The sequence below is a fragment of the Anastrepha obliqua genome, chromosome 3 (genome assembly GCF_027943255.1).
Source record: "Anastrepha obliqua isolate idAnaObli1 chromosome 3, idAnaObli1_1.0, whole genome shotgun sequence".
Classification (NCBI taxonomy): Eukaryota; Metazoa; Arthropoda; class Insecta; order Diptera; family Tephritidae; genus Anastrepha; species Anastrepha obliqua.
In genome coordinates, this window is record NC_072894.1 from 140,113,958 (window position 1) to 140,139,723 (window position 25,766).

The 25,766-nt window shown below is 37.1% G+C and overlaps 1 protein-coding gene across 3 annotated transcripts in view; it reads right to left on the reverse strand.

Annotated features, from left to right (window-relative positions):
• LOC129242947 (hemicentin-1) overlaps positions 1-25,766 on the reverse strand; it is a 129,774-nt gene that overhangs the window by 67,284 nt on the left and 36,724 nt on the right. For all 3 annotated transcript variants that reach the window (XM_054879910.1, XM_054879908.1, XM_054879909.1), the window contains exons 9-15: positions 9,448-9,629; positions 8,886-9,061; positions 8,550-8,681; positions 4,919-5,034; positions 3,976-4,360; positions 2,148-2,277; positions 1,819-1,914 (exon numbers count right to left, since the gene is read on the reverse strand). In XM_054879910.1, the coding sequence (XP_054735885.1) occupies positions 1,819-1,914; positions 2,148-2,277; positions 3,976-4,360; positions 4,919-5,034; positions 8,550-8,681; positions 8,886-9,061; positions 9,448-9,629 (1,217 nt within the window). The remainder of the gene's footprint in view (positions 1-1,818; positions 1,915-2,147; positions 2,278-3,975; positions 4,361-4,918; positions 5,035-8,549; positions 8,682-8,885; positions 9,062-9,447; positions 9,630-25,766) is intronic.

Here is a 25,766-nt window from a genome sequence, read left to right on the forward strand (position 1 = left end):
CGCGCCAGTGCAGACAGCGCTAAATAAGCTCCTGCGCTTAGCATGTGTGCTTGGCGGACCTGCTCTACACCTGCGATGGAGGTGATGCTTGAGTTGGCACCACTTCATATAGTTATCAAGCAAACAGCCAAGCGTACTCTGTTGAATATTACCAGGGAAGGCTTCGGTAGAGAAAAAGTGATGTCACCTAAAACTATGCAATTGCTGAGGCTGCAGCTTCCATTTACTCAGCTACCCAGAGATAATATCAATAAAGTCATCAAATTCGCAAAGAAGTGTAGCATTGAACCGGATTATAAGTTAAACTGGAGTAAACCTGCATTTGAAAAGATGCTCCAGGATTAAACCCTGGTCTGTTACACAGATGGCTCGAAGACAACAGAAGGCATAGGGGCGCTTTATGGCCCCAGAACCAAGCGAGAACTGTGCCGATGGGTAATTTGCCAATTATCTTCTAAGCGGAGATGTGTGCCAGCTGTCGATGTGCAGAGATAAATTTAGACAGAAGTCTTCGGAATGAGCGAATTGCCATTCTGAGCGACTGTCAGGCGGCACTCAAGGTGGCACTCAAGTCACTATCATTCTGTGAGATTAGGTCCTCACTGGTCCTTGAGTGTATCAAGAAACTGAAAATCGCAACCGGATACTTTGGGTCCCAATACACAAGCGTATGACTGGAAACGAAGAAGCGGATGCATTGACCAGAGAGACTGCGGCATCGTTAGTAATAGGACCCGAGCCCTTCCTTGCTATGGGACAACACGCCCGCACGAAGAAGCTTAGGATTGTAGAGTTAAGGCTACGAGATGTTAGCAGGTGGATTACTTATGGGGGGAGAGTATAATCAGAAGCGGTTCAGACAACTCATAACTCCTCCTAGGGGTAAACTGTGAAAACTCACGGGCATTCTGCTAAGTCACTGCATATACGCAGTCATCTGCGCATGATTAGAGCACCCACTGACTATTGTCGTTTTGCGATCAGTCCCCCCCGAAGACCCCAAAACACCTTATACCTAAATAAGTTCCTCATAAAATCAAGGACCATGTGCCGTTCGGAGGCGGCGTAAAACTTTAGGACACTCAGTTTGTGGAAAGACATCAAGGCACACACCACAAGCGTGATGCAGCTCCTCGATTGGAGAAAGATCTCCAGTAATATTAAAGAAAAAAGTATTTTGCTTTAAAGCTTTTGAAGCTCTAACTACCCAACAAACTTTAAAAAAATTAACTGTTTTCATACCTCAAGTCACCTGACACCTTTGATTTACATTTATCCACTCTAGAGTTGGCTATTAGTACCGTCTTATCACACACACATACAAATGCACTCGTACCCTGAATATTTACATGCTGATACAAGTGTTTGTAAAATTTTGTTGATGCGTGCTTAAGACTCCCAACAACACACATGGGCATCCTTCAAAAATGTCACTTTCAACATGTCTCAACCTCGACATTTTACTCGCATCTTGGTGCGCTGCTGACACAAGCGTATTACGTAACGGCGATGTTGTGTCACTTGAGACCGAATGTCACTCAACACGCACCACAGCAGAGGCGCTCGCAATCCACTGGCTAAGGTTACGGTAGTCGGGCAGCTGAGTCTGATGCGTGTTGTCATGTCACTCTTGCCATTTGTGTCAGCGCTGACAGAAATTGCTGACAATTTCAACTTGGCGTTTGCTAGAAACGTCAATACAATAACAATCGACCCGGTTACTAAATATATGAAGTGTTGAATGTGTGTGGGTATTTGTGTATTTTATTTACATATCTGATGTATGAAAAATATATGTAATCTGCAATGGATACTTACTGGGATTAGCTTTGGCGTTGCAAATGACACGTCCGGGTATAGTGCCCTCCTGCACGTAAACCACCTCCTCCGAAACGGTTGAGTTCTCAGGCGCATCTACGCGTACGTCGAAAATTAAAGAGGAACGAAAAAAGTTTATGTATTGATATCAAAAAAGAGAAATAAATTTATGAGTGCATGTCATACGAATCGTCATTGTTGTTGCTGTCAGTTAAAGAAGCTTCATGATAATCAGTGAGTAATTGTGTGCAGTTCGTAATTTGTCACATTTCATTTTCTATTCATTCATTTTTCAATTTATTTATTATTAAATTTTTTTCGCAACTTACATTCGATGGAGAAATAAGTGGCGCTTTTGATGCCAGGCCCAACGGAGTTGCCTGTCGAAACACAAGTGTAGTTGGCGCTATCCGATTCGATGTCGAATTTTTGATTTGGCCAGTTGGTCATATTGAAGTGCTGCAATTTGGGAAGTTGAGGAACATTTGTTTATTTTAGTTTATAATGATAAGTAATGTGAGGACACACTGAAGGTCTCCTGAACGAAAAAAAATATTCACGCAACCTGTTTTTTAATTTTCATGCCAGGTACTAAACAGGTAGTGTTTGGAATCAATGTTTTTTTGTGTTATTATTTATTTATTTATACCTATATTTACTTTTTTATAACAATATTATACTCGAACTGAATGGGTTATAAGAAAGCATGCCTAGAATTTGACTAAAAAGTTTGAAATATTGATGGAAATTTTGTGATTTTTGTTTAAGTTCATACAACGGGTAAAGGCTAGAGTTATGTACATGGTTTTTATTGTATTATAACCTATAATTCAAGGAAAACCCAAAAGAAAAATTAAAATAAATAAATGGAAAATAGTACAATAAAAATCTGGTAAAATTTCGCAGTGCTCTTTTTGTGACCACTGTTACTGTTTTTTTCGAACATAAAGGCTGTATAAACATAGAATTTTTCAAAGTATCTACAAGTAGAAGTAGACCAGGATACTTTATACAGCCTTTATGTTTGCGTTGTTCACTCCTCTCGGGAGCATAGGGCCTCGACAAGACTTAGTCTTGCGTTGGTTTCGATAATCTGTTTTTGATTTCTGTTAGGGTAGGTATATATCCTGCCGCTACCAATTCTAGGAGTGCCCACCTGTCGTTGCGTAGGAACAACGCCTTCTTACTGCTTGGAGCGCCATCTGTGTTTCACATTTTTCTGGCAGAAGGCTCGCACAGAGGACTTCGCTAAATTTCATGCGTCTGCGCTATTACCGCTTCCTCGTTCTGGCGCCACTGATGCAATGTGTAACCGTGTTTTTCTTTGTTTTGTGCTTGTCTTTTAACAGCCAAATTGCAAATAATGCGCAGACTATTGTGCGGGAATAAGGATAAGTTTTTGGGGTTGAGGAATGGAATTGGAAGAATTTTTTTTTGGACATAGGGAAGTAGGTAGGGAGTAGGTAAATTTGGAAAAGTGCGTGGACCGTGCTTTACATGGGATTGGAAACCATAACCTCTGGGATGGCAGACTAGTGCACTTACGCTAGACTACCATGGCAGCTCTATAGGGATCTGCGTATAATAAATCTGCTTTTTAGTGACAAATATCGAAACGGCACTCGTTGGCACCATATTATCAGTTTGGGGGAAAACGAAATCCATTATTTTCTCCGTAGATGGTTGCAGCGATCGATATCTCGTAAAGTATCGATCAAACAATTCAAAGTTTATGCTCGTTGTCAAGTAACATTTCACACTAAAAAAATTATCAAAAACACAGGCAGGTCCCTCGTCGAAAATGTCGAGAAAATTACAGAAAAAATCGAACTTGATCGGCATGCTAATAGTCGTAGCATCGCCCAGGAGCTAAGAATCGACCATAAAACAGTTCTAAACCATTTGCACTAAATATAAATTAAAAGTGATGGATTTATGTTTCTCTAAACTATTATGACTTTGGTTGCGCGCAATTTGCGACCAAAGTTTCGTCGCTTTTGGTACATTCTAAGCCTTCTACTTTATACTAAAAGTTAAATCAAAATTCTCAAATTGCGACACACAATTTCAGTCAACTCACACCAAATCAGTCTACCCTCCTTCAATTTAACATATAATAATATTAAACAAATTACGTCTAGCGCCTCGTTTACTTACCAATACAGAGAGCATACTCTCGAAGTCACCGGTCGCAGGAGAGGCGTCGACGTACTTCTCCTTGATGAAGTAGCGCGTATCGTTCTTATCAATGGGATCCGTACCCTTCAGCCAAGTGATTTCGCAACGTGGCACACACTCGATGCGGCATGTTAAATTCGCTGTACGCGATGTGTGCAACATGCCTGTATATGGCACCAAATTCTTGATGAAGAATGGTGGGGCATGTACTTCCAGATTGACGGTAGCCATCACACCCTTGCCACCCTCATTGAATGCATAGCAGGAGTAATTGGTGCGGCTATCCAAACCCACTGGCTCCACAGTCCAATCCTTGGTGACGATGTCTTGTAGCGGACCACGACCGCCGCGCAACCAACGGAATCTATGTGGATGCATTAACATTTGAGCGCGATGAGTAAAGGCACCCATTTTGCGGTATAATGAAAGTTGGTGGTGGTGGTGGTGTTGTTGTAATGATGAATTGATGTCAAGAGATGTTGATGATGAATCGTATGATGATTGTGATGAAGTGTCAGCCATGTTGGTTTTTGCCACATTGTAGAGTGTTAGAATTTGTGATTTTGGTGAGAATGTGGTGAGTGTGAGCAATGTACAGAGAGGAGTATGATTGTTCAAGCCAATTAGTGTGTGGGTTTCTTTTTGTATCGTTTGATTGCTATGTTGTTGTTGGTGTTGTTGAAGCAGTGGTGAATTTTGTCGTATCAACGCCTCATAAGCTGCCTCAGCCTCAGAGGGTTGCAACGCTTGTACGGTATGAAAACGAATTAGGAAATTACCACCCGCATTGGGTGTGGATGTAGCGGTGGTGATGGGATATGATGTTGTATATGATTTGGTTGTTGTCTCAGATAATTTGGTTAGAGGATTAATATAATTGAATGATGAAGCATATGCGATACTTTTGTACGACTTTACAGACCTATTCGATTCGGGATATCCGGGATCGTCCACCGAGCATGAAAATGTTACACTCTTCTTCTTCACCGCAATCAAGGGGAAGTGGGTGAGCGTAGCGGGACCGGGCTCATAATGGACCTAGATGTGAAAAATAAGCAAATAAAAATAAGAATATTAATTGATAAGTATTTTGGTTTTTGCAAAAAATTCAATGGAAATATTTTTTCGCGCAAATATTTCAATATACATTTAGCAGATTTTGTTATTTATAGGGTTGAACCTCTACCCTTTTTCTTGAAAATTAAAACTAAATTTTGGTGAATTTTGCTAATATAGATATGTAAAGCGTTTTCCAATAAGAGGTGTTATTTTGATAATCAAAGAAAAATACTATTTTTTAATATACATAAATGATCGGATGTTTTTTCTTTATAAAGAGGAGGGTATGCCTTTACTAGTGAAAAATAACATCAGGCAAATGACCACCATGACCACGCTTACAAGACAATATACTCTTCATGAAATTTTCCATAACCGAATTGCAAAGTGGCTGCCCTATGTCCTCTATAACCTCACGAATTCCATCTTTGAGCTCTTGAATCGACCCTGGGCTGTTAGCATAGACCTTCCCTTTTACGTGGCTCCAAAAAAAAAAGTCACAAGGTGTTAAATCAGGAGATCTTGGTGGCCAATTGTGATCACTTCTTCGAGAGATAACACAATCCGGAAACTTTTCCCATAAAGGATCAATGGTTTCGTTGCGTGTGTGGCACGTAGCGCCGACTTGTTGAAAATGAACGTTGTCCATATCAATACCATCCAATTCTGGCCATAAAAAATCGTTAATCATCTCTCCTGTTTAACACCTAACACCTCTTATTAGAAAACCCTTTATATAGGCATTAGTGCAGAAAATATGATTTTTTTTTAGATTTTTAGTGGAGTATTTTAAAAAGTGAATTGAAAAATCTAACAAAAAGTCTCAAATTGTTTGCTCTACTAAATGCGATACAAGCAAAAAAACGTTCTTTAGAACGTATGAATACTCGTATACGAGATGTTTGTAAGGGCTAAATAACAGCGAACGTCAGCTGTTGAACGTGAGACATTCTCTTTCGAATGCAGTGCCTCTCACTTCTATAAAAAAATCTTTCGCGCGAGAGTTGTTCGTTTTGGCAAAAAGATGTTAAGTGAGATGTTAAATGTGCGCGTCGTCTTTCAAAGGTTTGTAGCCAAAAACAGCATTTCATTAAACTCATACACCTGGCAAAAGATGGGCATACAGTTTTGAAGGACGAATTCCATACAGACAGGGATATAGTTTTGAGCAACGGAAGATTTAATGATGCGCAGTAGTGGAAGAGCAGATATGTCTATCGAGACAGATAGCAACTACTAAATATGCATGAAATAAAAATAAATTTACTATAATATTTACGCGTCAGTCTCCTTGCGTAATAGCTTCACATTTGCATATGAAGGCCATTTCGAATATCTCAGAACAAATTTCTGCTACTTGCATATAAGACTTGCAAACAAAAAAATCACTTTTAATTTTCTCGAAAAAAATTTATGGTTTTTCCTTTTAAGTAATCCAGCTCAGATACAAAACACTTTTAGTGGCCTCTGAATCACTTTTAGTATGAACTTTTTGGCCGGTTCTTGAACTTATCAGCACTTCGACTCCTCAAACCTGGCGAATTTACGTTTTTCCCACGGGTCTTTTGGGAACAAGGAAAGTTATCAGAGAACCAAATCTAATAAATACGGTGGCTGAGGTGTGATTATGATGTTGGTTTTGGCCAAGATACTCGTATGATAAAAAGTCTAACGTTTTTCTTACGAGCTTTTTAAGTGTTTGTTCTGTTTTCATTGAGTTGAAAAATTCATCTCGTTTAAAAAATGGAATTCATTCGTGAAAATTTCAATAATGTATAACGATTTTCCACTTCAATTCAGTTCAACTGTTAGCGTTGAGTCGCCACATTTAGGCACTATGAAACGCTGATACAACGAGTCTGAAGTGGCCGTCGAACCTTGCAGGATGAGTTTTGTGAAGATTGTAGTTTTGTGAAGTGGTAGTTGTGTCAGAAACAATCGATGCTGTGCGTCGATCGATGACACAAGATCGTAATGTGACATATCACGAGTTGGAGACATCCTTGGGAATTAGTTGAACCAGCGTACATTCAATACATTTGATAATTGCCCAAAAAGTCTACAGGAGATTGGTAAAAAGAAATGGTAAAGAGATTCATACATTCAACGAACGTCTATGATAACAGGTGCCTAATCTTGGTTCTATGCAAATGAGCCAGAAGCAAAACAGCAATCCACTGTATGGGTGTTCCAAGATAAGCTTAATCAATAAAAGTTATTCACGAAAGAAGTACCTTAAAAAAGAGGACTGCCGGTTTTTCCGAAAAATCTGGTCACATCGCAACTGGCATTTAAAGTAGCCCATTCTGATTGGTGCACTAATATTTATTTGAAATAAGTTTTCGGAGAATTAAGGGAAAATAACCGCCGAAGACGAATCACCCTTTAGCAATACAATGCGAATTCTCACGTATCGGCTCACGTAAGAGACTTTTTGAATACTCCAAAGATCGAATTAATGGGTTATCCGCCTCACACACGTAATTTAGTATCGAACACCTAAAATAAAATGCGAGGTAAAAGTTTTTAACGCCTATATTAGCTGCTGAAACCTTTACACAGCTCGTTTTGAGGGTATCCACTTCTGAGTGGCAAAAGTGCTTTGAAAATTGGTTTCAGCAAATGCGGGAGTGTACGAAAGTCGTTTGAAAATTTCGTGCAAGGTCAGAGAGATGGCACTACTGGCGCATGCCGAGGTTATGTTTAGTTAGTAGCAGCTCTTAGAAGAACAGACACCAAGTTTCAGCCAGTTCAGTCTCTTTTTTTGTTTGGCATTCGTTTGAATCGGAGAAACCGAGTGATTTTCCTTAGGAAAATTAATGGAAATAGGCTTCCAACTCGTTTCACGTCCCCCTATTCTCCCAACTTGACTCGCTTGGATCCCGCGTACTACTATTTGTTCCCCAATTCGAAGAAATGGCTGGCGGGGAGAAGTTTTTATTCAAACGAGGAAATGATTACAGATACGAATGGCTTTTTTAGAGTTGGACAAATCCTATTATTCGGAATGGATCAACAAACTAAAACAGCGTTCGACGAAGTGTATAAGCCTAAAGGAAGGCTATGTCAAAAAATAAAAAAAAGTTAACCCCATACGATTAGGTAGTTTTTATTTTTGCATAAACTTTTCAAATGATCTTCATAATGACTTCGAATGAGAATATTTTGAAAAAAAAATAAAGCCATTTTCGTGTTTATTTTACTACGTTTCCATTACAGAGCACAAGATATAAAAGGCAACCCTCGTATAGGGAGAAATTGCTTGCAGTATATGAAAGGACCAAAAATGAGTAATTTCATGTTTGCCAATTTTCTCACTATACAAAACAGACAAAAAATCTCTTTCACATCAAAAAAGCAAAATCCATACGTTGATCGGAATACATTCCTTTTTATAATAAAGAAATGCCAAATTGCAAAAAGTAATGATATACGAAATGCACACAAAACGTTTCAACATAAGCGCAAACACAAAAAAACAAAATTCCACTTACCATTAATTCTTTATCCTCGCTGCGCGGCCCCCAACCGGCGGCATTGTAACCCTCGCAAGAGTAATTGTAGAAGAAGCCGCGCCCAATACTCTCCAAAAGCAATTTACTGGGATCAATGTGACATAAATCCTCCTGTAAAATTAATTCAAGTATTGAGATTTTAGTGCACAAAAAAAACCAAAAACATAACAGAGAAGGAGAAGCACATTTATTAAATATTAAAGGTGGAAAATTTGAAAGCCAACAATTCCCTTTGCAATAGTCAGCACAAAATTTATGCAGCATCTTACTCTTTCGCACACATACAAGTACAGTTGTAGTTTACTCGTAGCTTACCTTTGTCTCTTCACAATCGGGCAGCTCCTTCAGTAACGTCGAATTGGCATACCAACGCACTTTTGTCAGCACCGCAGGATTAGCCTCTAAGATGTTGCAGTACAGTGTCACATTCGATTCGTCACTCTCCTTTACGGGACCCTCGGGTATCATCAGCACTTCGACAATTGGCACAACTGAAAGGATATGAACACAAATTCGTACATACATACATACATAAATACGGCAAAACTAGAAGACAACCGAAAAGCACATCAGTAACGACTACTTGAATGGTGAAGACAACATGGGTAAATGACAATGACAATGCCATTTATACAATAATAACAATAACAATAGAACACTTATAATAATAACAACAAAATGAGCCACAAATGTTTTCGGAGGGAGAGAAGAAGAGAGAAGAATCGTGAATATAAGTTCCGAATGTTGGTAAAATGATAATGCTTGTGTAGGAGTAAGGGCGGATTATTGCCGGAGTGGCACAGGTACTTTGTGCATACCTACAAATCTACATATTTACTTATATATAGAAATATAAACGTCGTATTTCGGCACTTACACTGCACATCCAGGTCAATTTGCTGCTCAGAGATGCCCTTGCCAATGGCATTTGATAGCTGACAGGTGTAGTTACCGACATCCTCCTTGTCGGTGGAGCGTATAACCAGTGCAACGTTCTCGGAATTGCCACCCTCATAACTTTCAGTGTCGTTGACATTGACTAAATCACCGTTGCGATACCTGTAATTGGATGAGAAACAAGCAAAATTTATATTTATTTTAGTTTAAATAATAATAATACACATCTGCATATATGTACATATGAACATGTATTTAAATTTATGTAATGGCAAGTGAAAACCTTTAGATGAAATATGTTAAAAACATTTACGGGTTTACATGAGCAATGGGTTGTGAAAATTTATTTTCGATAATTTCAAACTTGCAGCGTCGTAGCTAGTTAAGTGCGCTTGTGGATGAGACAAAATGTAAAGGCCGTAGACTATAATTTTGATGCTAACTTCTTCGAAAAGGAAAGGAAAAAGGAAAATTATAGCAAAGAAACTGTCGTGTTTAGTAGATATTAAAAAATCCAGCAATCACCTTCAAACGTATCGAATGGAAAACCGGGCTATTATCAAGGTTAAGTCAAGTTTATGTGGTTGATCTGAATAGATTTCACATAGACCAAAAGGGACCAAGGGGCAATAGTCCACAGCCTTGGAAGCTCTTGCCAACAAGTCCTACTTTGAACTAAGTAGGCAACTGAGTAGTAAAGTCCTCCCTCGCGCTAAAATCAACACTTTATAAGACATTCATTATGTCCGTCCTATCGTATAGTGTATTGGTGGCAACATCCAATGAGGCGTCGCATGGAGCGTTTGAGAGAAAGATTCCGCGGAAGATTTTTGGATCTTTGCTCATTGGTGCCGGCGAGTATCGTCAGCGATGGAACAATGAGGTGTATGAGCTCTACCACGACATAAACGTAGCGCAGCGGAAAGAGATTCAGCACCTACGTTGGCTGAATAATGTCGTCCGAATGGAAACAAACGTTCCAGCTCTGAAAGTATTCCATGCGATACCAAGTTTTGGTAGCAGAGGAAGGCGAAAGATCAGGTGGTGAAGGATTTGGCTTCACTTCGTGTGCCCCATTGGGCCCAGTTAGCACATGAAAGAAACGACTGGCGCGCTTTGTTAAACTCGACCAAAATCACGTAAGCGGTTATCGCGTCAATCAAGTAGAAGAAGAACAAGAAGAGGACCCCAAAAGTGCGTAGTGTTACTAGTGTTGTTGGAGTCGTATTAAATATAGTTCGTGATACATGTAGTCGTGATACGAGTTTTAATAAACAGCTTAAACTTTCGTCAGCAATATCTTTCAGAGATGAAAGGTACACCGATCACTGGCAGTTGTAGCGATCTACTTAGAGTAGGACAGTGGCATAGGAGGTGTTCTAATGTATCTCTTTCTTCTAAGTTACATGTGTTGTTCTTTACCAATTCCATTTTAGCTGCGTCATATGAACTGAGACAATGTCCCGTCAGTAGTTTAATCAATACTTTACATTTCTTCCGTGGGAGTGATAAAATTAAGTTGGTTGTTTTCGTGTTGCGAGCTCGTAGCATTATTTTTGCAAGCCTGTGAGAGCTTGAAGCTTGCCTTATAGAGTGAGACGAGTCTTCCCAGAGTTAGTTCCCCGTCTTCAAAACTGAGAGTGATATCTCTCACTCTTCGTTCGACGTACTCAACCTAGACAAGTGAGTGCCTGGTTTAGCAAACTAGTTAACTCTATTATTATCACATGCGTCATGAGTTCTGTGAGAATTCATTGTTCCTCATTCAAAGCGGTGACAGGGAATTGTGTAGTGACTGGGAGACCTGTCACTTGAGACCTGGTTATTTGCCACCTGATTTAGTCGAAAGTTGTAAAAAGAAGTCAGCAGTGGATAGAAAAGGCCTTGGAATTGCTGATGAAAGTGAAAATCCAAGTCGCGTCAAAATGATCACAATTTTTTTATATTTTTTCTATACTTACACTTAGACAGTGAGTGCAGTTTTGAATGAATAGCGGCGTAGGCTTGAACAGGGCTGCCGACTATCTAAACAAAATTAATTTTAAGTGTGGGCTTACGTATGCCCATATGTTAAAAAAGTATTACAATTTCCCCATCAGCCGGAAGCTACGTAAAGACGCTCAAAGCAGAAATATTTTTTGGCAGGGTTGCCAACATTTGAAAAATTTAATTAATTAGATTTAATAATTGAACATTTATTGTAATATAAAATTGGTGTCGTACGCGAACTGCGCGAAAATCAGTACACTTTTGAGCAGGGTTGCCAACTTTTCAAGCAGATTTAAATTCATTCGTGATACAAGTTTATTTAAATATTACAAAATTGGTTTCAGCCGTAAGATATTTTTAAAGACTCTAGACGTAAATATTTTTTAGTAGGGTTGCCAAACGTTTGAAAACATAAAACTAAAATATATGATAATTAATTAATATAATTTATCAGAATGCTGTCAACAAACGAAAGCTGAGTGAGAAAGCTTTCAGCTAAACATATTTTCACCTATCCAAGAAATCTATGTAAACAAATCTATGGACTAGTACGGACTAGTGGGCAGAAAAAACGAAATATATGCATTTCGCAAGGAGCACGAGTGATAATGGACACATTTAAAACCAATGATGATGGCATTCAGGGTGTTGACAAATTTAAGTACTTAGGTGTCTTCACCATCAGTAATTCTGAAACTTCGGTGGCAATAAATGACCGAGTAAGAGCGGCAAATAAAGCATTCTTTGCACACATAAAATTATGCGAGTGTCATTGGCCATAAAAAGCTCAAAAGCTGGTAATGTATAAAGCGCTTGTACGATTCATACTAACGTGCAGCTGCGAGGTATGGATACTTAACCCTTAACTGGTATCGTGGGGACCGCGCAGACCCCACGCGTTTTATTTTTTTGAATTTCTTAAAAACTACGCATAGTACGCGGCTGCCATTTCGAGTAATCTCATTACGTCGCGACACGCGGCGGGTGTCGGACGTTCGGCGCTGAAGCTTTTACCAGAGCGGAGCTACGTACGTTGCGGGAGCCGTGCGGACCCCACTATTCCCCCACTATACGTTGAAATACTTATGTTTTAGTTTATTTCTTTAAAGTTGATTTTATAAGAAATAAGAAAACATACATATGTTAGCTAAAGACTTTCGAAATAATAGTTTTTTTTTATTTTTATAGTGGTAAGAAAAAAATACCAAAAAATTGTCCAAATTTTGTGATCTCTTGTAGTAAATAAGTTAAAAGAAGTATATGAATAAAAACTTATTAATTTCATAAAACAAGCTTGTTATTTGTCCTGTCAAAATAATTCTTGAAAAAAATTGTAGACATTTGTATCCTAGAATCTAATTTTAATAGGGGGCCGCGCGGCCCCCACGATACTAGTTTCGTTAGTCAAATTTACGATACCAGTTAAGGGTTAAAACAACAGGCATCGGTCAAATACTCCGCCGAGATGACGGAACATACTGGATAAGATACCATCACGAACTCGATACATTGATTCAAAATGGAAAGGCTATACGCCTTATAAAAAGTCATCGTCAACAGATGGCTGGGGCACATGTACAGAATGCCCAAATGTAGAGCTGCCAGTATAGCGTTCCATAGGCAAGTGTTTGGATGGAGAGATCGAAGGAGATCAAGAAAGGCGGGATTGATGAGATCGCAGCCGACTTGTGGAAAATGGAGTTCGCAAACTGGAAAGGCGTAGTAAAGGATCGATTGGAATGGAGCACCGTAGTTGTGGAAGCAATGGGCTGCACAAGGCTGTAGTGCTATTGATGATGATGAGTGGGGTTTAAATAGTGCGCAAGATTGTATAGACTCGTACTTCTTTATTGTGGACAGATACCTGTAAAATTTCAAAAAAAAATTTGTTTAATAAAATGTTAATCCTTTAGGAATATGGCAAAAAAATTTTAGAATGTAAATTTAAGTATTTCTTATATTATAGATCGTCAACCGTGACGACTCTATTCTTTGCGTTCGAGCGCTGGGAGAGGTATACTATAGTTACGTTGTATTCAAATTTTAGACGCGTTTTTCTCAAAACTATGTTTTTCGAATAAGCGTACCCATAACTAAAAAGTTATTGACCGATCTCCCTGAAATTTTGCACACATCTTTTATATGATATTTCTTTCTAGGTGTTTCAATTCGCCCCAAAACTAATTTTTTTTAAGCATTTTATTCCCCGAATGTTTTTTCAATTTTTATTTAATTCATACAGAAATTATGACATTAATAAACAAAAAAATGTTTGGTTTTTTGTATTCAGGTCACTGATGCCGATGCTACAATGCCCGCCGATTGAGAAGCCCCGCTGCGACCTTCCCAGAAAAATTGAGTCTACATCCGCCATTTTAAATGATTAAAAAAAAAAAATTATAATATTTTAATGTATAAATAAACTGTATGCCAATTTTCAAAAGAATATATTTACTTCTTTATTTTAAATAATTTTAATGAATATCAGGGAAAATATGGCCGTTTAAAGGTATCTGTCCCGTTAAATAAATTATCATTTAATATTTATCTAAATAGTTGCAGCTTTGCTTTACCTAATGGAGTTACTCAAATATGCTTTCCCATAAAAATATATACATTTGATTGGTTCGTATTTTTGAGAACCTAAAAACGTTGCAAGTCTGCATTTTACCTGCAAATTTTGTATCTGTTTGTGTATGTGTGCTTACTTATCAAATGCCGTTAGTGTTACATTTTAGGGTTCATTGTCTCTTGACACGTAACTCTTTGCCTCGTTTGCGAAATGTCTGTTGTGCAATGTCTCCTGCTCTTGCATAGGCAAGCAAGAGTCATGACAAGCTAAAATAAATTTAAATTCACATTCTATGCTGGAAAACTGCAGCAAACTTAAATGCCACTTAAAAATTGTCAAGTGTCGAGTAGACAATGGTGGGCGGGGTAAATCAATTGTCAAAGTATTTAGAAGTCTTGCAGGGAATAAGGAAACATTGATGAGCAATTCTCGATGGTTTCGGTGGTGGGGTACGAAAGTCATTTACATGGAAGCGATTTAAAATGCATTAAGCGCTGCATTAACTATTCAAGCGTAACTTGAACGATAATCGATGGCTGATATTCAATTTGAGCAGCGGCATTGAAGAAAATAGAACAAAAGATATTCAAAATATTCGCCTTGTATGCTATGCTGTGTAATTTATGTATAAGAAGGCTTTCGCAAGGTTTGCTGAAATTTACCTTTGGCAGGCACGGGGTGCTACTCGGTCTTACGTAACTGGCATTGCGGCAACATTTTAGGCGTATCGAAGTTTTGCGTAATTTTCAATATTTATGGGCGAAAATAACTGAATATTATGTTGCATGAATTGCAATTATACCCAAGAATCATTACCGGTTGCCGAGCGCATGGGTTGCGCTACACGCAATGCTGTTGCATACTTTTGTGCGAAAAAGAAAGAGTGCAATAAAAGTGACGGAGTCGAGTGTGGCAATTTGCCAAGAGCTCGCCAAATGAATGAATTTCCTGCAAATAAGAGAAATGCAACTGTGTGTGTGCATATTTATGAGCGTCTGTGTGGCTACTGCCCGGCGCTTTTTGGATGCTGAAATTTAATATAAAATCCTGGCGCTTTCAGTTGCGGTTGTTTTGCCGTTTTGTGGCCGTAAATATATGACCATAATGCGCGCGAATAACAGAAGGTGTGCCATAAAATTTAATTGATTTACCAGTAACAAAGGTGTGCGCATATAAAAGAGCACACTGCTGCGTTAACGTTCTACAAATAAATTGTGAAAAGTATTGTAGATAGTTGTGTGTGTGTGTGCGTGTATGCACCAAAAATGGCAATAAATGCACCGTCTGCGCATCGCAGCGACTCAGAGACAGTTCAGGCGTCCGACTGCTGGATATGCTTTGCACGCTTTGTATGATCCTTATATTACCTGCGTGCAACATACATACATACATATGAACATATGTATGGGCGCATTATCTTCATATGTGTGTATATACAGCTGTGCTCTCAGTAAAAGCAGCGCAAAATTTTGGCTATTAATTCAATTTTTATTTCTTTATAAAAATATATTTCGCACTTCAACAAAAATCATATAACTCAAAGTTTGAAACTTTGTACGAAATTCAAAAAAAATAAAAGTAAAAATTCACAAAATGTTCATCAAGATTCCAAACATTTTTTCACAAATTTTTAGAAAAATCCTGTGTACGCAGATATTTAGACCATTAAATTTCGATATAATCCAATGCCAGTTCGAAATGGCTCAAAAATCGCCTTGATTTATAACAATTTTTCCCCTAAATTTGTTGCGCGTTTTTTCCACACAAAAAATGCATGGCATTCGTAATATATTTTTATAAAAAAATAAACAGCACTAAACAAAGCATTTAACGCTTTGCAACATTTCACGCTGCTATTATTGTGCACATCGATGTATGTGTGCATAGCAGATGCGAAACGACCAATGCTGCGCATACAATAAATCTACGTGTCATTTTCGTTAGCAACGGCATTCGGCCAACTGTGGGGCGTAATTAATTTTATTGTAATTATCGGTCGTGGCAACAATGGCAAATGGCGCAGTAAGCCAACATGTCGGAAAAGTTAAGGACGCTTGAGCGCCATTGGACTCAAATCTGCGAGAATGCAGACGCAAAGGAAATGTCTCACTGTGACCGGCCGTACGAATGGCTTGAAAGTTGTAATTGTGTCTTGCACTTTGTATGAGGTCCAGTATTTGACCGAAGGCAAGCAGTGGCGTGCAGCTCAGCGCTTTAAAATATATGTATGTGGCGGTGAATAGTGAAGACTCAAGAAATTTAAAGTTATAGAGAAAATATTGCCCACTTGTAGGCGTTGGATGGGAAATCATTTGGCTAAAAAATTGCTTAATTGCAAGTAAGAAATATAAACGACCAAGGACGCCGGATGAACAATTAATGAGTATTTTTGATTGCTTGGCAGCTACCGAAAGGGTTAAGATAACTGACAAATAATTTTAAGAGAGCACTCCAATTGGCCACAAAAATGAAAACAGCGCGAGAATATACGAATTTTGCTCCAAGCGGTCATTTGCTTGTAAAAAGTTTTAAGAATTTATAAATGGAGGCGGAATTTAAAGTAAAAGTCAATTTGACGGTATATGCGGCCTCCGATGAGTTCTTGAATGAACGCCTTCCATCACAAACTGGTGGCCGAAACACCCATACATCTTTTCTGGGTATGTGGCCGATCTCTTCCTACTATTTGTGGTGTGCGTCCTGATGCTTTTCCACAAATGGAGGGATCTACAGTTTTAAGCCAACTCCGAACGACAAATACTTTTTATGAAGAGGTTTTCCATTGCCTGGCTAGGGTCGACCGCTTTTAGAAACATCTTTTCTATCATTTTTGGTATTTCATGCACGGAGAGTCCAACCTACGCTGAAACACTATGTTTATCATATTTGATATTTCCCCATTTTCTCACTGAAAAATTTTAATTTTTATGCTCTTTAACCAGAATTTTTAGAGCGTTTCTTGGTATGCAGTTTTATAGTCCATTGAATTTTAGTTAAAAAAAATGCATACTTCAAGCGACTACGAAGTATCTTTGATTTTTGTTTTTTTTTCTGCTGAGGTATCACATCCTTTTCCAAAATATGAAGTACATGCTCGATATTTTCTAAAGGAAGAAAATGTTAAAATAAAATGAGCTATAAAACTGTATACCGAGGAAATTTTTAAAATTATAGCTAAACAGTTCAAAGCTTTGAAGAAATTTTGAAAAAAAATTTGTACAAAATTTCAAACTTTTCGTTTAGTGGTTTTTGTTGTGGTATGAACTATATTTGTTTAAAAAAACATGCGCATATCAACAAAACTTATTACGGGCTTTTTTCTGACATTCGTTTCTACGTTGCGGCAGCAATCCGGATTTTTTTCCGGCCAAGGATTGTCATTTCAGCAGCATTCCCCAATTGAGTATGGAAATGATTTTATTTCGTGTATTTGTTTAGGTGCATGAGAACTATCGATATCGATAATTATGGTTTGACAGCTGAGAAATTGTGTTGACATTTCTGTTCAGTAAGATTTGGCAAGTCGTCGTGACTTGTTTAACGCCAGAACAACGCTGCGAAATTGTGAAAATTTTATTTTGAAAAAATAAATAAATAAATAAAATAAAAACAAATCTCTACGTGAAGTTCATAGAACGAAGTGTTGAAGAAGACACGGAAATGTCAAATCGTCGACGTTATCAACTTATTGCCATTTATTCTTCTACTACGTGGAAAATTTTAAGTAAGAATTATTGATCATAGACTGAAAAAAAAACAAAATTATTATATATTATTATTTGGTGTTTTCATGGTGTTTCCATTTCTTAAAGCTAACCCAGAAATAAAGTCCGCGTACACCATAATTCAATGATAAAAGGTTTGCTCATTAAGCAGCTTTCTCCTTCTCTCTCGCACATCGGCTCCCTTAGCAAGATACTGGGTTGCTAGCTCTAAAAAATTTTGAGTAAAAGTGGAGGAAATGTAAAATTTGTAAAAAAAACCTTTCATTTTCAAAATGGTCTGCTTACGAGCAACAACTCGCTCAAGAGGTTTCATCGGTATGTTCAGGACTATGGTAGTATGACATGGATGATCGATTAAGTCAGGACATGATAGAATATTTGACGTAATCCAAGATCGATGAATGGAGAATTTACAAAGCTTTATTTCTTGTGATGTATTGATTTAGGAGGAATTCATGTTTTGCAAAGAGCTCATTTCCCAAAGAGGTACGACAGGGAGAATAATTGGATAGCCCTGTCGCGATCGATAACATTTCAGACCTCATTATAAAAATGTTGGGATTGACGGAACCTATTTCCAGTGAGTCCACCTTCGCATGGATGGATGATTTGTCCAGAGGAAGCTTATCAAAGCATAGTAGCAGCATGAAAAAGCTTCTCATGAAAAACCATCTGCCGGAATTGGCTTAAAACTGTAGGTCCTTCCATTTGTTTATCGCGCCCTACAATAGGAGGCGAATCTCGGTCAAACACCTAACATAATTGTACGTGCCAATTATTTATTTATTTTTAACAAAATAGTTTCATATTGGCGAAGCTTCACAAAATAAAATCTTGGATTAAGTGAAATAATTTCCTAAACTTCTATTTGTACCATTCTTTACTTTCAAATATTTATTTTCAAACCGTTCGCCGTTTCTTTCCATTTAAGTAAGAAAATACGTTTTTGCTACTATTTTAATTAAAAAGGATTTAATATTTTCCACTTTATTCACCTTCCTAAATGCAACCTTTTGCAAGGGAGTGTCAAAAATCGATTGTCACTAGTGAGCAAACCTTTGATAATTTAATCATGAGCGTTTACCACATATTGACAAGTTTTTGGACTATTTATTTATCTATTTTTTAATTGCAATTACTTTTTTACAAAACTATAGCTTATAGTACAAAAAAAACCATGTAATGCAAAGTTTTAAGCTTCGTACAAAATTTATAAACATTCGGCAAATTTTCAGCAAAATTGCAAACTTTTTAATCAGAATTCCTAGAAAAATCTCACGTAAGTACTTTTGTAGTCCATTGAATTTTGCTCCAGTGCAAGTTTCATGTAGCTTAAAAATTACGTTGAATTTTGACAATTTTTCCTGCTGACGCTGTTGGGTGTTTTCCTCGATATGAAAAAGAAAAAAAAAATCTACCATTCATTGTATGGAGGAGAAAAAAAGTTTCCTTTCGAAATCGGACTGAGAAATAATATTCCCGTTTATCGTTGTAAGCCTCCTGTAACATTTATACAAATTAGGTTTGGGCATTTTGTACTATCACTAATTTTTTTGTGGTAGTTGAAATAAGAGTTTCATTATCACTAAATCTTCAATTTCTCAGTGTTTAAACTATCCGCTTATTGCATTAATTACACAGTCCTGCGAGGGTGAGTTTCTAGAATGGCTGTACTTGTTTCTTGTAGCTGAAAACGAATCTGACCTTCAAAATGCTCCATCACGTCAGAATTTTTGGTAAATGAAGCCTAAAAGGTCAAAAAATGGCCATTTTAGCCATTTTTGATAATTTTTTTTGGGATAGAAAATTTTTTTTTTCAATTTTCGACGAAAAGGTCGCATAGTACAACTCTTTAGCTTTAAAACCCATTTTTTTAAATTATTGTATATTACGATTTTTTTAAAAATTGAAATTAACAGTTTCAGTTACGTATACGTTGGGTGTAACGTTGGGTATAACGTTGGGTATAACGTCTATGACGTCTATATAACGTCATCCCAATCAACTTTGTTATGCCTGGCATGCCTACGCTTATTACATTCGTTCGAACGATAATTGCCCGCTGGCGGTAATTACAAATGAATCTTTACTACAAATACTTACTTGCCATTTATGCACGGACCACTTCTTATTGCATTCCTCACGAAAATATAAATTCGTACAGTCTGTGGAAGAATACCATTTGCCTACCACAGATAACTATTATCAACGCATGGCAAGACACTTTCTTTGGCATTAACTTTATCGTGCACTTTAGTGTCTGCACACATCCATACTCGTATGACACACCCATACATACTTGCATATGTACCACGGAGCTGAAGCCGCATTGCATTGGCGTTCGAGATCAAGGATTATTTGTGCTACACAGATTTTCAGTGCGGTGCTTTGTGGCTTCGTTACAATTTTTTGGTTTGTTTAAATTTTTATTTTTCATCTTCTACCTTCATTCGTGTGCTTTATGCTTGCGAATTAAAAATGGGAGCAAATTGCGTGCACATAAATTTTGCTTGATTACAACAATAAAGCGATAATTACATACTTATTGAGGTTGTGCGTTGCGAATTTATACGAAGACATGCGTGTCTTGCGTATTTTCATTTACGAGTACTTTTAGTTGAAAATTTACGCGATTTAATCAAAGCAGCAGCAGTGTGGCAAGAGTACTTGCAACTCGAGCGCATACGAGTCAGTAGGCGAAAGGAAAATTTTTGAAATTGTGTCATTTCATGCACAAAAAGTTCCAACGAAAGCGTGTGACACTCGTGGAATGTGTCAGGCGCATTCATGAATATGAAGGTGGACGCAGGCAAACATGCATGCACATGCACGAAAGAGGCAGCAACACAAGTGTCGCTTCCGCGCACTTAACTCACTCACTCACTGAATGGTGGCACACAAACACGCAGACACACAAAAATACACAAATACAGTACGCGCCTTGCATATGCCACAGTGCACGCGCGCACTTGCTTCGGGGTCAGCGATTGCATGTTCAGATAACTAAAAGTGCGTTAGTGTATGTGTGTGCGTGTGGCTGTCAGAGTTGTAGATGTCGCTGGCGTTTAATTTTCTCACAGATCTGAGTTCAGACATTTCGCCTCCAACCCAACACTAAAGGCTTAAAACGTATAGTGGCAACTTTTCGTGTGGTGTGACCATAGGAAAATGAAATTTGCTTTGAGTAAATAGTTGGCGAAGGCGATACTTCAAAACAAAAGTGTAGCGATGTTGCTGACAACTCGCAGAAGAAAATAGTTGAATTGAGAATCAAAAGAGACGACGGTTTGTATGGAAAGGCTAAGTTGACTGCTCGAGAATACTTGCAGTCCTTACAAATGGCTTGCTGACAGCTCGGCAAATAGTGGTGCTTAAAGGGTGTGTCTGGCCGGTAGAATGGTGGTAGAATAATGCATATTGAGGAAATTTTTCGTACTACTACGAATTGTTTAATACAGTAGCTATAGATTTATTGTGCGAGAGCTGTGACTTATGTATGTGCAATAATGTGGGATAGCCTGAGTAAAACTTGCACAGATATTTCATAGGTGTTTAGGCCAGTGTATGAGTTTCTAAATATTGCGTTTTTTGCTTAAAAGCTGTTTTTGCTTAAGCCTCTCTGATGTTAAGTATTTCGAGATACTCTCTCTCTCTCAATAGATATGTCTTGAAATTTGTAGGTCGGTAGTCCCATTGATTTTTGCTACCATAGATGGGTTTTGTTTAATCGTTTGAACTCTGTTAATTCGTTTTATGATTTACTTTTAAATGTTTTTGGTTTCAATTATTTATTAAATTAAATACTCAAGGTATTAAGTTGGGAAAATTGTTTAAACACTTCTATTTTGAGTTTAAGCACAGCATCTTTCATCCTATCGAACCCTTCATATCTTACCGCAAACGGCAAACGCATTTTTTTTTTCGAAAGTATATTTTCCCAGTCCACCAGATACGTAATTTGAATAAATAGTAGCCGATTAATTTAAAACTTTACAAAACAAAAACAAAAAAAAAACAATTTGAAAATGTTCAAAACATTTCAAATTTTCTTAAAAATTACAAATTACTTTATCAGAATCTTTGGGAAGATTTCGATTATCCAGTTTTATAGTCGAATGAATTTTAATGCAATGAAGTGCAAGCTTGGAGTACGCGAAAAACGCGTTGATTTTTGATAATTTTTTTTGCTGGCTGTCTTATGTACTTTTTCCGTATAACGAACGTCCGACTATTTTTGAGGCAAACACAAAAAAAAAAACAAATTATAGCAATTTCAAAAAAGTCAAGAGAAGAGCATTTTCCAAAAAGTTGGCAGCCTTAAAAAATAAAGGACTCAATAGATTTATTTACTATAGTATATTATTTGTTTGCCTATCGATTCCATGTCAAGTGACCTAAGTATTTTGGACATTGTCGTTAATTTTTCGAAATACTGCTCCAACGAAGTGGTAGCGTATCGTTTACAAATCGATCGCCCGTACGCGCGTTGGCAAGCGGTGTTTTTTACATTCCCATGGCAGCCGGTTCTACGTTACCGGAATGACTCGGGTTTTCCCCCGACCAAGGGCTACCGGCCCAGTAAACCTGCCGGCCCTGTTCAGTGTACCGTACGGTGTTTCTTACGGGTTCGTTGTACGTATTTTTACATAACCCACAAAGTTATGGGAACAGCACTATGAAACTTTCTGGAATTACTGAGCATAGTCTCAGTCATTAATGAAAAAAAAAAATAATAATAAAAAAATACTATATAAAAAAGTTTGAAAAAAAACATAAATAAAACCAAAAACACCGTGCAAAATGGCAAAAAATTGCTTTTCTTCAAAAATAATGGGCAAAACATATATACAACTTTTTTTTTTAATTTTTCTTAAATAAATTTTTATTTTCTATATATTGGATCCCAAAAATTTTGAGCAAAAAAAAACAATCAAACTTTTTTCAAAAACATTTTTTTTATAAATTAATAATAAAAATAAAAAACAGAAAAAAAGTTCGTGTAGACATAACAGAAGTGAAACTTTCAAGGCAGACAAAGAAAGAGGGAGAGACCCGAGAGAGAATAAGAGAGAGAGAGAAAGAATATATGTCTAAATAAATTCACAACATTTGTAGAGAATAAATAGACAAAATTTACAAAAAACGGAGAAGGGTCGACCGGTGTAGGTAAACGCCCGACACAAACCGGGGCAACAACAAGCACTACTCCGAGTGATTATCATCCGCACAAACGCAGCGATTCCACGACCGCAGCAACGACACAATTACCGCAAGGCAATACCAATAAATCCGACGCCGGAATGGATAGCACTTTATAGTACGCACAAGCACTAGCCAGGAAACGCCAACTAGTAGGCACCGAAAAAAAACAACGCCAAAAAAATTATGACCAAAAAGCGCCGCAAACAGTAGCCACCAAGGAAATATAACGCCAATAAGAAGGCACTCAAAATATATTTCTTACAAGTTTGCAGCAACAAAGAAGCGCCAAAAAGTAGGCAGAGTTATTTCTCACTAGAAATTAGTAACCACAAGGAAAAACTCAGGAAAAATAGCCTAAAGTGTATCTAAGATATATATAAAGTATAGCTCTCTCTCTCCGTTTCCTCCCAGTTATATCTGTTTTCCCTCTCGCGGAACGAAAATGCCCAAAACGTTGCATGGCCTTGAAATTTTACTCGCCGTTCTCGCTCGTCCATCGGCGCTTAAGAAGTTTCACTTCAGAAATAAAGGTAATTAAATTTGTTTCCAATTTTTTTCTTTTTAGCCCTTGACGGTCGAGAGCTTTTTTTGTAATACTCGCCCACAAGACGACGGAAAATTAGGTGAAACTCTTTATAAGGACGAAAGTTAAAATAAACATTTAAACAGATTTATTTAGATATGAATTCAATATAATTACTTAATTTATAATTTTATATGACCAACAAACCAGGGATGTACAAAGTTGCAGTATATGTTATAGAAAACTACAGCGATGACAAATAAATGAAATGAAAACTGAATTCCTTTCATGTCCCCGTAGTGGTGCCTTTCGGCTGTTAAGGTTTATTATATTCTATCCTAAAAATTAAGCAAAAAGTTTATAAAAATATTAAGAAGAACCGCAAATAGTTATCTTCAAAAATTCTATACTCAAATTTTCAACATTGAATGAGTCTCATAAATATTAAACTTTTTTGAACATTTTTGCAATTTCCTCCTTATTTTACTCAGGCCTAGAAATAACTTAATTTTTAGAAACATTTATGATATTATCCAAAATATTTGGATCACTTGACAGGGCATCCCACCATTGAGGAAAATGTGCCATTCGATTACAGAATAGTGCATTTAAGTGCCCGCTGGAAGTTGCCGTTTTGTTCGTTAATTTGTAGGTACTCGTATAGAGGATTTTTAAATTATAGGCATGTATGTTTATTTAAATAAATTTATAAAATTTACCGCTTTAAAAAATTCTGGAATAAGATATTTATTTAACTTTAATATTTAATAATTTAAAAAAAATAAATGAGTAAAATGTATTTTTTTTACTCAATTATTACTAACAACATTTTTTAATCTATTTTATAAAATTTATTACCTTTTTTCATTTATTTCTTATTTTATAAGTTTTTTTAATCAATTTATTATTATTTTTATTTATTTATTATTTTATACACGTTTTTTAATCAATTTATTAAATTTATTATTTTTTTATTTATTTTTTAATCTAAAGTCAATTTATAAAATTTATTACTTTTTTTATTTATTTATTATTTTATAAATTTTTTTAATAAAGTTATACAATTTATTATTTTTCTATTTTTTATTCTTTTAAATATTTTTTTAGATGATTTATAAAATTTATTATTTAATACAATTTTTTTACTCTTCCTACTTATTTTAGTTTATTCAATATTTTTTAATTTTTATTTAATTGCTTAGCGGTTTGTGAGACATTGTGAGCTTGAAATTTTTGACCTTAATAGGACTCGGCTTTTGGAACTTTCGTACTAAAATTGATAACAACAAAATGCCTGCGACTTGATTAACAGCTGCTGGAAAGCGTCTTCATGATCTACTTGTTGTATTTTTTATAAAATACGATCCTACATCCCACGTCAGAGCCGGAGCATTGAGGAGCAACAAACTGATGGATGTACAAAAAATGGGTATTCAGGAGGAGGCGCCTCGAGTACTGTTGATAGAATGCATGTGACATATGCGTGCCACATTTTGTGTAAGCATACAAGTTGCACACTGTAGCGTCAACATAAAAAGTGCATGCGTGCAACACACACTCGACTGGTGAATGCGTTGTATATTTTTAAGGAGCGGTGGCAACATGTCACACCACAACCGCCACTTCCACTCACACGCACGGATCCATTCACATACACACGTACATGTCCGTACATGTACGTGTAATTATACGTACAACGAATATTGTAGTAATCCGAGTGGCAAGATTTGTGCAACAATGCCACAAATGCTGCTGCTAGCAGCTGGGAAGTAATGGAATAGTAAATGCAACACTGCCTGGATATTCACAAAATTGTTGTATGCCAGTTTTGTTGTTGCTTGATTTTATGCTTTTTGAATACAGAATTTGCGCTTTTGTGGCAATTTCAATTTATGCAACACACCAACCAGCGTCGTATGCCACCCATACACGCCATTCACTCACATATACACACAGAGGTATGGATTCATGCATATGCATGTGTGTATGTGCGTGTGTGTCGAGCAATGCTTCACAAGAAATTTAGAATCGTACAGTTGCACTCAACAAACTCTTGCAAAAGTGGCTTGTTGCAAGCTGCAGTTGTATGCCACACTTTCTCGTTAGCCGAACTGTCAACTAAACAAGCAACACATCATCGAGGCAACGACGTATAGCACACTCACAACTGCAACCACGTTTGTGTACGTAGGAGCACCGCAAAACTAGTGAAAAAACAAAAACAAAAACAACATGCATCTGTATGTATAGGCAGTCGCACCAGGCAACTAGATAAACAACCACACAGG